Source organism: Varroa jacobsoni, unplaced genomic scaffold (assembly GCF_002532875.2).
Source record: "Varroa jacobsoni isolate VJ856 unplaced genomic scaffold, vjacob_1.0 scaffold_1071, whole genome shotgun sequence".
NCBI lineage: Eukaryota > Metazoa > Arthropoda > Arachnida > Mesostigmata > Varroidae > Varroa > Varroa jacobsoni.
In genome coordinates this window covers 293,523-307,655 of record NW_019213973.1, presented here as the reverse complement: position 1 = coordinate 307,655, position 14,133 = coordinate 293,523, and the positions used below count along the sequence as shown (strand labels likewise).

Genomic DNA, 14,133 nt, shown 5'->3' with positions numbered 1-14,133 from the left:
TGAAAACTTCAGTCCAATTTCTGGAAGTGCCAGATTTCCTCTAGTGGTTGCCGTTCGAGATTTCGACACAGATGCTAGCAGATGGAAAAACGGATGTTTGATTCGACAGATCTTTTAATTGTAACTCACACAAGTATTACACTTCTTTTTAAAAATTGATATTTTTTTATTTCTTGCTTCAGAAGCCAGAAAACATTTTTGAAATTCAATGAAATGGCCCTTTCGCTTGATAAACTTGATTGGGTAATAAAAATAATAACATTGGTAAAAAAAACTGAGACCATTAGTAGAATTATCGCGAGCGGAATGGTAATTTGTTTTTACACCTTTCTGATTACGATTTTTAAGACATATCAAAAAAGAGTTACTGATATTGAGTAATCTCTTTGCATATAGATCAGGCGCAATAATATTATGCTCTACGAACTTACCTAACGGATTACACAAGGCGGACATTAACTTCGCATGCCTTTTGGGGGTTGCTCGGGGCGTAAATAAGTCGGAACTTCGATTCTGAAGGCCTCAATGTGTTCACTTTAGTTGTGCAGAAGGTAGGTGATGTAAAAAGGCACCAAGACAGGCATCGTGGAAAAAATCTCGAAAGGTGATTACTGGAAATGTCAGCAGAATTAAATTTCAATGGCTATAGAAGCTCCTAATGGCGTGCTTTCTTCTGCCGATATGTACATATGTCATTGTATGTACAGCCCGTCCAAACTAAACGTAGCGCAACAAATAACCCAGCGGCTTTTAAAGGAAAGTAAACAATATACAATTAATATTAATACATGATTAAATTTATTGCAATTTCATTATTAACCGTATTATCAATATTGATCATAACAATACAGCTCTTCTAGTTTGCGCTACGTGATTTAGAATAATGGTAGTTCTCAAAAAACATAGGTATCTTCTCTTGAATAGAAGACTACCCTGACGAGCCTGCAGGAGTCTCAACACGACACATAGTTTTATTGCAAGGCCGTCGTAGGCAATTTTATAACGCACACTACAGTATTACATAAGTAATACTCAAACACTTCGACAGAACTTCATGAGGTTTAACCAAAGCGTGTGCGTAGAGATGCACCTAACCTTTATGCTCAAGTGTCTTGTTTATGTTGATGTATATAGCAAGCTAGAATTCCTCGAAGACAGTTGTGAATCGTTACACAGAAATGTATATGTTGAATAAATTCGATATATAAGAACGTATGTCAATATGATTTAGGTTTTCTAAATCGGTCCATCCCTCTCTTACTGAACAAGCTTAGGAATTTTTTTTGTCTACAGTTGCAATTCATTTTGCGCGCATGCGTCTTTCTGGAAGACTTCTTGCCAGAAACTGAAGTTTAAAAATCAGTTTTAAACTTATCTTTTAGCTGTTTGATAGAACTGCGCTTGTCTCAAACTTAGGCCATTTGCTCTAAGGAGGCAGGCTTTATGAATGTCGACATAATAGCTTCAAAAAATTTATCTTTCTCATATTTGGGCGCCGTAAGCTCACACAAATATAAATGTGTCAATAAACAGAAGTTAACATTGATCGAAATGACTGCATTTGCAAATGCAAAATTTGTTTTCAGTTAGTTTATATTTATTTAGATTGCCGTATATTATGGTTCCCGTAGGATCAATACATTTCCACTCAACTTCTCCGGCTGAGCCGAAGCCTGTATAGAACTTGCGCATCAACTTTGTAGCGCATATCTGCATGCAGACCTTTATATTATACATAAACAGTTACTTCACTGGCCAGGTAAGTATTTAATTACAGTAAATCATAGTTCTTGATGATGATGATACCAAAACTTTTGATTTAGGTAATATAATAATATATATTTAGGTAACTATTAATTTAGGTAATATTCAGGCAATAAGGTAGATCTTATCAAATAATTAACGCGAACTTCTGCAATACTGTGTCTGATATTCAATCAGAAAATAGTGGATAGTTGACTTTCCTTGCATGTATACACGTATATATTACTCGTATGCGACTCCTATTTTGGTAAACGATAAGATAAGTTTCCAAACTTAAAAATTAGAATATACTGATTCGTTTAGGACAGCAGACATTTGTATCCTATGTTGCAACTAGCCAACGAAAGGCATAACCGTGTCAAATTAAAATACTTCCTTATTAAGTGCAATGTGGCTTTTTTAATCTACTACTACTTTCCATAAAAACAAACAAACATTACATTATAAATCTTTGTCTTTTTTGAAAAACAATGTTATAAAAATCTAACCATGTACACCATAGCGGACGTGTAATTAATTAGCGATTACTCCCATTACAGCAGTTACTTCATATCAGTTGACATATATATATATAAGATAGCATAAGACATGTTGGATTCTACCTATTGTCAGGGTTCCTAGATCACATCGATTCGAAGCTGTCCTAGCGCCGCCCAATCAGGCTGCGACGCTAGGATAGCTTAATCGTTCATCTCTATAATAGCATGGTGGCTTCCTATACTTTGAGCCTTTGTTAAACACAACTGACTGCCGAGTATCAATAATCGAAGATGGGGCATAAGGCTAATGACAGTTGTGGTGCATTTGGGCGATCCTAGTGTACGAAGCACTCCTAGCTTGGGCTTCGGGTCCCTCTACTATGTGGCATAACAAAGATAAAGGAAGGAAGCATGTCCCGTGCAGCCGAGTCCATCTCCACGGGGGCAACCGAAGGATCGAGCAGTAATTGTAACTTCGGAAGCGCCACGTAACCAGCGACTAACGGGTATAGCGTGTACTGTAACCGCTTTACAGCCCCCGGGGCAATTCGAAGCGATAGCTGCGAATAAAACAGGAACACACTTTATTTACACATGGGAGTAGTTATTGCATGCGAGAAACGCTCATACATACACAGATACACATATTTTAGCTCTTTATCACATGTCAGCTAACTTTGACTGGCTGAATCGGGCACATTTTGGCTAGCATAATAAAAAATAATCTATTTCGCATATAGGACTGAAGACGTTCGAGTCGTATGAGCACCAACAACTTGTATGATTGAAAAGCAACGTCGCCTCATGGTTATTTCCTGTCTTTCGACGGAATACGTCTGAGCAAATGCATCGCTGTTTATCTGCAACTACTAACCTGCTTGCTACCAGCGAACATGAAGCCTTCAGATGAGTTCACCTGAAGACTAAGCTCCTGAACTCGTTCACTACGGTTACGTAGGTGGTAGGATATGTATAGTGGAGTTGAGACTCGGGCGTGGGCTGGAGCTTCTAAAGAGAGCGATAAGGGGCATGAGAGAATGACCGGGGCCGGAAGAGTCAGCTGAGCGGAATTCCAATGAGCGTAAGAACTCCTATAATAACACAACAGCAAAGCTATGTAAATAACAAATCTTCATATTTATCTGAATCGTAGAATCTGGATCGTAGAACAAATGCACAGTTTGTTTACGCTTTGGAATGTTTTTTTGGTGACGGATTCTTGCGTCGACACTAATACTTGATACCTTACGATGTCGCGGTTTCTTTATAGATTACTCTAAATATTTGCGTTAATACATACTGATAAAGATACACACCAAATACATTGTTAGTCTATGATACTCGAATGTTTCTAAAAGACCTACCTGCGCCAATAGAAACGGTAGTGACCAAGCGGAGCCGGTGGATCTCCTGAGGCAGGCGGGGTTACCTCCAGAGTATAACATGAACGGGCTGATTCTCCAGCACGGAGCTGGACCCCTTCCATTTGAGACCTCGGGACTGCGAACATACAAGGCTATTTAGTGTCATCATCGAGCGCTTGCTATCCAAAATGAAAGAAAATTATACACTTACGGTACTGACAGACTGTCAACGACGACTTAGTATTAGATTCTTCCTTTTTATCCACGTTAGTCTTGTTATTAAATAATTCCGAATGCAATGAATATATTTGTAGCTATAATTAACTTAACATTTTTTCAGTGCTTCAAATTTCGCTGTGGGCTTAATGAAAATATAATGTATCTTCAACTAAACTTGCTATACGCCCGAGGTTCACAAGTCTACGCACTAGAAGGCATCGCATCGCCGCTGTTCGCTATTGACACATGGGCCGCAGGCTGTAATTGGCCTTCCCCTAACAGCAAAGTCGTTCCACCGTCTGCTATACAGGATACGTCGACGGCCAAAACGAAAGGCTCCCCTTCATGAAGTTTCGACACGGGAGCCAACTAGATTAAACAGAAATAATAATTTTAGAAGAAAACGTTTTTCCTTAGAGAGAACCTTATTCCGTGCTTTGTCACTTATTTAATGCTCGTAATTCGATCTCTTTTGAATAACTGTTCTTTTAAACAAGAACCTAAGCATCTGTCATAATTGTTTCTCCTCTTTATTTTAACAAAGACATTAATTACTCGAACGCAGTGAAGCAACGTATTGTGGTAAAAGCGGGTAAAATCAATTTAATCGTTAATAATTTTGATCGACCTTTGCCGTATACCTGTTACAGTTAATACGAAACTAAAACCTATCATAATAAGTATTTTTCAACATTCCTACAATTTATATATTTAAAAAACGTACTTTTTTATTAAGTAGATGGCCTTCCAATGAAAACGCTACTGCAGCTTCAAGCTTATGCCGATCCTGCTTATGACACCTATAAAATATATGATATCATAAGCTTATCCGTCGTGGTAGGATAGTATAAATGATTGAAAAAATATGAGGATATATATAGTCGAAACTAAAATAAAAAAGAGTAAAATCGTATATTAGCAAAAATTATTACCTGCATAAGACATTTTTGCCTTCCGACAGCACAAGCGATGTTTCATAGAAGGCTGTTAACTCGAGCTCCCTAGTGCCAGGCTCAGCAGCTTTGATAAACACCTCGATGTTTTGAGAAGCCCCAGATCGCACTGGCGGTATGTCCATTGTTACTGACGGACCAGCATCAGCTGCCAGCGAAGGGTCAAGGGCCACAATAGCTGTATATATATCAAAACATATGTGTATAAATATATAGCAATATAAATCCTTTGGAATAAATATACATATGTAACAAATTTGTGTTCTAAATTTACTAAGTTTCTACTTCTAAAATATACCTTACAGAAACATGATTCGTCCCGCCTTAGCTTTTCTTATTATAATTATAATTAAATTCGAATATGACGGCTTGTTTCTCTTTGATGAAGCTGGGTACATACTTGACTTACTATTGGGAACAGCCGTAAAAAGTGTAAGTTTGACATTTCCGATATCACCGGCCTCATTGTTCGTTAGCTGAATCCGTACAGGAAGAAGTTCTCCCACAAGGGCGGGAGTTTCTAGTGACCACGAAACAGCCATTCGAGCTTCGCGATGCACAATACTGTGTACAGGTTCAAGGCGAAGATGTAGAAATCTAGGCTAAAAAGCTCTTTTTACAACATATGGTACTGATAAAATAAACTATTTATACGTTCGTTGTTTGTGTAATTACAGCATAGCTTAACGTGGCAACAACTTTTGATTTGTTCGGTACAAACACGGCATGGCACATTATTGGCATACCTGGCTACGAGACGATACGGTAACTCTTTGAAATCCTGCTCACGGTGCTGTTTGATAGCCCGACTTGGAATTGGGTCCCAGGCTAAGCGAAAGAAGTGCGTGCCTAACGATGCGGCCGTCCAGTTTAGTTGTACGAGAGGCTTATACGACTGACCTTCCCATTCGGGTTGACCCAGTAGCATCGATACACCGACAACCTGTCAGAAAAATAGACCATGCTATGAATTCTAAATAAACTAAATGTAGTCTTCGTAAAGCCCCCTTCTGTCAGTGACATCAAATTGGGCATGCATATATTGTATCTATTAACTTGAATTTGATAATTCACCAATTTTCACTAAACATGAAAAAAAAATGAACACGATGAAAAGCTTTAGTTGACAAATGAATTTTAAAATATCATTTATATAGCTTTTGGGACACGTGAGAATCGAAAATTTCCGCTTGTTTTGTTAACTAGAGAAGCTGCTTCTCTTTTGATTCATGCGTAGGTTTTTTGGAACTGCTAATAGTACGAAGATATAAAAAATATCAAAGAAAACATTAAATGCCATTAAAACGGCTTGTTTTTATGTACTACCTTAATTTGGGTACCGACGTGTTGCTGGCCTGCGGGAAATGTGAAACTAAATCTGTGCGTCCTGCCGGCCACAAGGCCCAGAACGCGGTTATCTGATATTGAGCATTGTCCATCGTACACCTACGGAGGCAATATTATCAAAAAATGAGCAAACTGAGTCGTTTTTTGCTGTTAATTTACGGATATCAACAATTTTGGAGTTTTACAATGTCGCCTTGTTATCTACCAGAAAAAGAAAAGCTTGAGTCGTGCAACTGTTACCACTCCATGGTAAGGATTACCTAATAATCTCAACGATGTTTATTTGGGTTGGTCTCTATTACATATATAACTGGTAGGCTATTCTTGACGCAGCAGGCGAATTAGCTTTTATTTTTTCCTAACTTACGTTGTGGTTGAAATGAACGTTGAAGCGAGTGATGAAATTAACGTCAAATGGCAACTGGGACCGAACGTAAATATGTAGCTCAATTGTCTCGTTCGAAGAATACGACGGTGAGCTAAAATACGCCTTGCAATAAATGCACGATCGAACCTGTCAGAGATGCACGGAGTAGGAAAATATATATGAATACTGATTGGTTAGCGCCGTAACAGATCACACAGAAAAAAATAAAAATTGACGTAATTTGATGGCCTTATTTTGTCACGCGGATACTTTGTCCATGTCCAGTTGAACGGGTCCATTGGTTTTAAACGCTTGAAGTTTTTCGGTCCAAAGGCCAGAAGTGTCTTCAAGGTCAGTGAATGGCCGACCCGGTGGTTGGCCATCTAATAGGCGTGCAACGCTTTTCAACAAGCCGTCTCGCTGTTCCGCAGTACAATCCGTCCCTATGGGAACATTTTATACAACTAATGTTATAATTACTCACATTATAGTGACGTTGTACACATTACAGGGTTTGGTAATACGACACACTATATTCACAACTGCGAAAGTTACAGCAGAGGATAACTGGTTCATGTTTATTTGATCTAGGACGTCGCTATGATGCGCCTTTGTACAACAGGTGGAAAATACGTGATTCCAATTCATAGAACTCTTTGCATTAAAATTCAGTGAGCAACGTTTAGCCAAGTGCTTTATGCATTACACTCATACTCACAAGTCGCCATGTACTCGAGAGCCAGTGTCAGGAAATGGATAGGATTCGCAGCAAGATACGCCACCCTTAAGGCTGTACCGAGAATGCGTGTCAGGAGCGGCGGCCAACGTTCTTGTCTGAAGTCGATTAGAACATGCATTAATATTGATAACGCCTTGTCCGGCTCTGAATTGCTCGCATATTCCTCTGCCAGCAACACCACTGAAAGAAAATTAGTAAAACGTCAGTTTTACGATAAAATGTTTTTCTCGCAGTGCCGGGTTCCAAAAATATAATTCGAGAATGTCGAAAGAAATCGTTCTGCTCACTTTGATGTCGCTTGATTCGGGGCCCTTTGTACTTTTTGAACTGAGACACGGCGCCACTCAGAAGCGGAATAATAATACTCTGCAAATACACAAATAATACGCCATTTTTTTAAGTTGTACCTTTACTAAAACTATTTTTTGTAATGGACAGCCTACCGAAAAAATGATGGCTACCTTAGCAGCATAGGGAAATGCTTTACCCAGGACAAAGGATTCCAGGGCAGTATTACAGTTATCTGTGCTGTAAAAATGACTGACTTGTATGCCATTCAACCTCTACCAACAAGCACTTGGGATGAAGTATTCGTACTACGAGTAGTATTAACTGCTCTAAGGAACTGTTATTGGACTGTGATATCATGTCAATGCTAACGGTGTCGGCAATGCCAAATCCCGACATATACGTCACACATACCGAATGATTGGTCTGCCTTTCCTTATACTGCAGAGCTCGGATAGCGAGCTCTTCAAGGGCCGGATCCGGGGCTTCGCCCTTCGCAGCCGCTGCCCGCCACGGCCTCTGACCGTAGTAAGGAACCTGATCGGCACCCGACAAGGGATCCGGCGATGGATATGTCGTGACAGCCTGCTTGCGACCAGTTGCGTATGACCGAAACAGAAATTTGGACGAGATGCCAAAGTAGACTAAAATATATTGTTGTTTAGGGTCCCGCTAATGGCATATAGATGTTATACAATTTATGCGAGTAAAGAAAATGTAAAGATATTATTGTAAAGCATCTAAACGGTACTTCTACTCTGCTGCTGGTCTAGCTTTACATTCGAAGTAAAACAGCATGCTACTGTATGATATTTTTGTAGATCCAATTTCATTAACAGAGAGCATTTATATCTTGCAAAATATATATCTCAATTTGTTTTTCGCGTTTCTCGTGTCTAGTACTAAAGCTGTTAGGTATGACTTCCGGCGGTTCGTTGCTACAAGTGCGAAACGAAGCGCATTAACTCCTGGAGTCAAACTTAGACCACCACGGGTTCCAAAATTTAGCAGGTAAACAGACACGTTACCTACTATGCTATGATAGGGACACAAATCTAACTTGCAAGCAGTTACTTGTCAGAACTGGTTAAATTCTATTTATACTAGAATTACATCATCTACCTGACAAAGCTGCCTCGCAGCTTTTTTTCGCTGTACGGCGTACTGTGCGGCAGATGAATAATAGAAGCCGGGATGCTGGGTTTGGATAGGAGTAAGACCTCGACGGATTGCCGACTCGAACAAATCGCCGAATAACTGACTCTGTTTAGCTGTAGTTTCAATAAACAAAAAAAAAATAGAAACGCTTGCATGTAGAAAACAGCGATAAGTATTCCGTCTACTCAGCAGCGGTACTTAAATTAAGATATATTTAATATGTAAAGGAAAAACGTTGAACACGGCTCGTTGCTTTTTAACAGGTCGTCATGACTTCAAATAGCAATTCTAGAGTTTCAAACATACTGGGTTGCTGTATGCAAATGAATATATGAAACGACAAAAATATGGTCAAAATAATTGACAGGTTCTCTCAGTAGCAGCCAGTATAACAGTTAAATAGACATGAAACTTACTTAACCAAGCATAATGTTCGAATGCTAGTCCGGGGGGTCCAACGGTTGTCTTGAAGTTCTCCATATGCCTTCGCAATTGATGGATCGCCTCCAATGGAGCATTCTGCTCGTAGTACAGTTGACATATCTGCGGAAAGCTCATTGCACACAATAGCGCAACCGATAACGTTAATTTTTGGCTAACGCGTTTTATTCAAAGATAATTTATCGCTTGGTTCAAATGCAATCATAGTGGATCGATTTTTTAATCCATTGACGATGTATATATCTTAAAAGTAGAAACGTTTAAATGCGTATTTCGATCCGATAGAAAAGAAGACAAAAGGAAATACGCACGCCAAATAACGATAGCTGAAACGCTGCTAAGACTCAAAAAGGTTCTTGCCTTGTAATTTATAATTCCGGCAATCGTCTTGACTTCCAGTAAATTCGGATCCGTGGCACGTAATTCAGCAAGCAATATATACGCCTGCTTATAGTGTCTATAAAGGGATGTGTCAAAGCACAAAAAACATACAACAATAGAACCTATCAACCGCTGCTTCTCAATCTGTTCACTAATCATATTTGTTAGCAGATCAAACAGGTAAATATATCGGTCTTGTTGATATACACCATTCTCCTAATGATGCGAAATTGATCGAGGTACTTACTTTATTGCTACCGAGGCATCTTGTTTGAGTTCTTGAAAAGTTGCCATCTTAAAGTGATGTCGAATACAAAGAAGCTGATAGGTACCCTTGGTTACAAGTTGATTTTGTCCAGCCATACGACGATATTCGGCGGAATAATAGCCTTTTGCTTGTTCCATAATCGCTGTCTCTAGTCTAAGCATTGAGGTACAAAAAACAGCGGAACTGCTTATTATGCAACCTCATGAAGTGTGGCTTATTTTATCAAGAATCTTTACGCTGTACAATCTAATCAGGGAATAGACTCTAACAAGCTTCTCCTCACACGCTCTTTCGCATTCGAGCAATTGGACTTTCTGATCGAGCTGCTGCACACGCCTGCCAAATCTGACTGCCTAGAAAGTTATCAAATTCCATTGACTGTCGCAGCATGGTCAGTGCAATACGCTAGCCTCCCAAAGCGATTTTGTTTACCTCATAATGAAGCCAAGCAAGTGTTCTGTATACTGTAGAACGAATAAGGCTTTGAGCGGAATCTCACACGCCTGCGTTAATTCGTGGGCCCGCTCAGCTGCCAACTTGTTGTCGCTTACCGGAGAACTTGCACGCCTTTGCACTAATACTAAACATAATCGGCTATCCCTAAAATGTATAGAGAAATATGAAGAAGAAGTAATTATACTTAAAGATCGTATTTTTACCATTCATCAAACCTAATCGATTAATATAGTAAATTAAGTGCATTTTTATATAATATACTATCTTATAAATATATATCAAAGAAAATGTTTGATTTACCAGAAAAGTTTAACGGGGAAAATGTCTAAGTGAATGGTTAGCAAGCGATTTCCAAGTTTTATCGTATATAAATCTGTGATGCCAAAAAGGAATTTTTCATGAGCTTTACATTTGCACTATATTTTTTATACGCTACAACAGGCTCAATATTAGTATGTTTTGTGTAAAATGAGCCACAGACATATTACCTTCCAGAAAGGTTCCGTTTGAAATTCAGAAGGTTCTGGGCAGCAAGATCCTTTCGCTCTGCAAAGTCTGGCTCATCCCAGTCGAGATCAAAGAAAAACACACCAACAGCCGGAATTAGACGGGTGTGTTTTATGAGCCAGTTTGCTTTCAAAATACCCCGCTCAACGTATCCTTCGAATGACGTGCGCTAAAACCAAACAACGATAATGACAAGAATCAATTTAAGCATTGCTTTGTGAGGGCTAAAGCCTCGGTAGCTTTGATACCCCACAAAAGACGGAAGTGCTCGTTAATTGTAACTGCATGGTTATCTGAAACTAAGGGCTCAAATACTCTGAAAATAGAAACAAAACTTTACGGAATTAAGTCAGGCGCCCTAGTCATCCAACAAACGTTTATAAGATTTTTTTTGTAGTATTTTTTTTAACATATTGCATCGGGTTTGTGTATTTCTCAAGTTCAGCTTTTGGCAATGAATTGTTCGCTATCGTTAATAATTTGAACGAAAAATCGTAGGGTAACCTTGTTATCTTATAACTGTTTGTAGACACCAAGCGTCATTACCTTCGTTTTAGCTTGAGGGAATACATGGTCGAGTGATACATTTGTGAATTGTAGTGGCTCCCGTTCAGGGGCCCGGGCCTCGGTAAACGCCTGCCAAATAGTCAAATGTTCAGGTTTCTCTAGATCCAATCCACAAAACGCGATATTGGCCCGAAGTCGAGCGACCAGCTCATTTGGCACCGCACCGATCTCCATCTCCGCACGCTTGGTTTGCACTATAAAGGGAAAAAATCAAAACTAAAGCAATTTTACCAACTACTATAACAAAAACTAGGCTCTAATTGAGCTGTGCTTACATTCTTAGTATTAACATGTGTTGATAATATCAAGTCAACGTCTCGATTTTGTTTTTAGTAAATTCAGCCTACGCAAATCGGTTTTCTAGGCCCTTCTATTGATAATTAGTCAAGCACTGCTGTGTAGCGGTCATCTTACTTAGTTAAAAACAGAACGTATAATTGAAATTCACATTACATTACCATGCATGCATGTTAGAGTTACATAATAAACACTATGTTCTGAGTATATGAAGAAGCAAAGCTGAAATAATCGTGATATGCAAACGCGAATTTCGTAGAGACTAAAGAAACGCATCAAAAACGAACGCAACCATAAACATAGTGAAGTCTGTCATTGCAATACTTGTAGCTTGTGGTAAATAAAATCGTGAGACCATTCTGCATCTTTGCCTTACTAACAATTATGAAAGCTCGAATCGCTAAAATGATGAGCAAGTTATTCGCACCTTCTTCTTTATCAGCGCAACACGTATATTTATCACCGGTTTCAAAGGTATTTATTTGATTTACTATTTTCAGAACGCATTTAGTCTATATCTGCCAACATATGTTACCAGGTAGATAAGTTCTGACAGGCACGCAACGCAATGACTCTTAACTAAAATTTGTATTTTATTTTTACGAATGAAAATGCTCTAATTCGACGAGGCGGAGTCCCGTTTCTAAAACATTACACAGCTGTCATTGAGGCGGTTATGAGCTGTAACCGCATGGGCTGGATTTTTCGTGCGTAAGCTGTTAAGCATCACAAACGACTGGTTGCCAACTAGAAACAGCATTGAGTATAGATAGCTATTGAACGGAGGATAGGTCGCCAAGAAAGAGGTAATCCACAGCTGACAGAGAACATTTGTTTGCACTGCCACAGTTGTTGCATCGCTGCTACTTCTACCACTTTGCATTGGATTATAAACACACGGCTCCAATATCACAGGAAGAAGGATTGCAGAAAATACCTACTCTGTGCAATTTACCTACTGGCGATAACCGCTCGATGTCAGAGCGAACTCATGTTTTCTCCAGCACTAGCAAATCCTTGGCTGAGAAATCTTCCTTTTTTTTTTTCTCGAAATGATGAAGAGATTTGGATTTCGAATGTGGTAGTTCGGCTAGATACCGCCAACGGCGCTGTCGGCGATGACGACGGGCTCACGAGAAACGTATGCTGGCGTACTAACGCACTGCGCGGCAAACAGACTTAAAAACAGTTGTACGATTCAGTAAAAATGTGCTTATTTTTAGAAAACAGCAAAAGTATGAGGCTGGGAGTTCATTATCATCTATACCATATAAAGCAAAAGAGGACCACACGCACTATTCCCAACTTTAACGTTAGAGGCAGAAGTTGATTTTTTTTCGCTTTTTATGTTACCCGCATTTTTGAAAAATCTGAGTTAAATAAATAGATGAGAAAAGGTGGGTTCACGTTCTAAAAAAGTATATTATAAAGGTCAGAAAAAAATACAATACCACAAAACTGAGATAGGGAAACGATGAAATGTGCAATTTACAATGTGTAGGATTTTGTGAATCCTCTAGTACATAGGTTAGTTGTAGTGGGAATGATTATTAAGCATTTAAGCTATATGGTTTATATTATTATACTGTTTTTGCTCGCATTAGCGCTGTGTTGGTAGTTTTCTGTATTAATTTTAATCTTAGATATTTGCCTTTTTTTATATTTATTTATACCTACAATAAAACGTTGTTATTTAGTTAGTTTAATCAAATATGGAAGGCATTTTCATTACAACGACCAATCATTTCTGTAAATTCTTTTCTGCCCGCTGGTCGGTTTACTTGTTTGACCGTCATTCAAAGGAACCGATGCTCTAGAGACGCAAAAACATTTTTGCCAAGCATATGAGCCTAAGTGGATAAAGATAGAATTACTATTACTCGGAAATCGATTTACTTCAGTTGTGAATGGATATATCTTCCGATAATTTTCTACTTTAACAAAACCAAGTGGTGGGGGAATGCGCTAAGCCTTCGGGTCTAACCAATTGACGTTTCCAAAATGAAGAGGACACGTAGCTAAAACACTATTAGAAACGTCTCCAAGCAATGTAAACATCTGTTGTTTTTCGGTTCATAAATTAGCGAAAGATATCCTAGAGCTGTAGGGATATTACTTAGATACGTATATTTGATAGAAAAGCTTATTTAGGATAGTCTGATACAAATGAAAAACCGGTTAATTAATCCCGCTAAGTCACAAATGTTAAAAAAAAAATAATGCGCTAACACTCCTACTACATGCACGATTAAACTAAGCAGATTCTAGCAACCTTATTGTCTGCCTATAGGACGGGAACTACGTGTTAAAATAGGATCCACGCTACACCTATTGCATACTTTCATATTTTAATAATTACTTCGGTACCACATTAATGTTCCAATTCGAGATTTTATGGGCGGAAGCTTCCCATACAGATAAAAAGTTCAGTAGCATGTCATTTACGATAGATGCGTATTCTGCTTCTCTTTAAAAGTTGATGTTTCGACCGCTAAATTTGAGAGGATCATTTGCGGCAACTTCTGCTTTCGTTTAGCT

At 38.8% G+C, this 14,133-nt stretch overlaps 1 protein-coding gene across 6 annotated transcripts; it reads right to left on the bottom strand.

Annotated features, from left to right (window-relative positions):
* Positions 1-770: 770 nt before the first annotated feature.
* On the bottom strand, positions 771-14,040 carry gry (trafficking protein particle complex subunit 11 gry). Of its 6 annotated transcripts, none has more exons than XM_022843705.2 (23): positions 13,955-14,040; positions 12,551-12,773; positions 11,278-11,514; positions 10,713-10,900; positions 10,201-10,368; positions 9,748-9,921; positions 9,480-9,576; positions 9,095-9,221; positions 8,643-8,791; positions 7,935-8,105; positions 7,520-7,598; positions 7,212-7,412; positions 6,764-6,936; positions 6,494-6,640; positions 6,106-6,225; positions 5,526-5,722; positions 5,180-5,343; positions 4,759-4,957; positions 4,551-4,626; positions 4,036-4,195; positions 3,608-3,743; positions 3,118-3,334; positions 771-2,803 (listed from the first exon to the last, which is right to left on the bottom strand). In XM_022843705.2, exons 3-23 carry the CDS (start codon positions 11,470-11,472, stop codon positions 2,597-2,599), a joined length of 3,345 nt encoding a protein of 1,114 aa, XP_022699440.1. In that variant the 5' UTR covers positions 11,473-11,514; positions 12,551-12,773; positions 13,955-14,040; the 3' UTR covers positions 771-2,596. The 6 variants fall into 6 exon arrangements, with proteins under 6 accessions (XP_022699440.1, XP_022699439.1, XP_086826996.1 ...); XM_022843704.2 differs by having other exon boundaries at positions 11,278-11,492; XM_086970870.1 differs by having other exon boundaries at positions 11,278-11,492; positions 12,555-12,773.
* Positions 14,041-14,133: the final 93 nt, after the last annotated feature.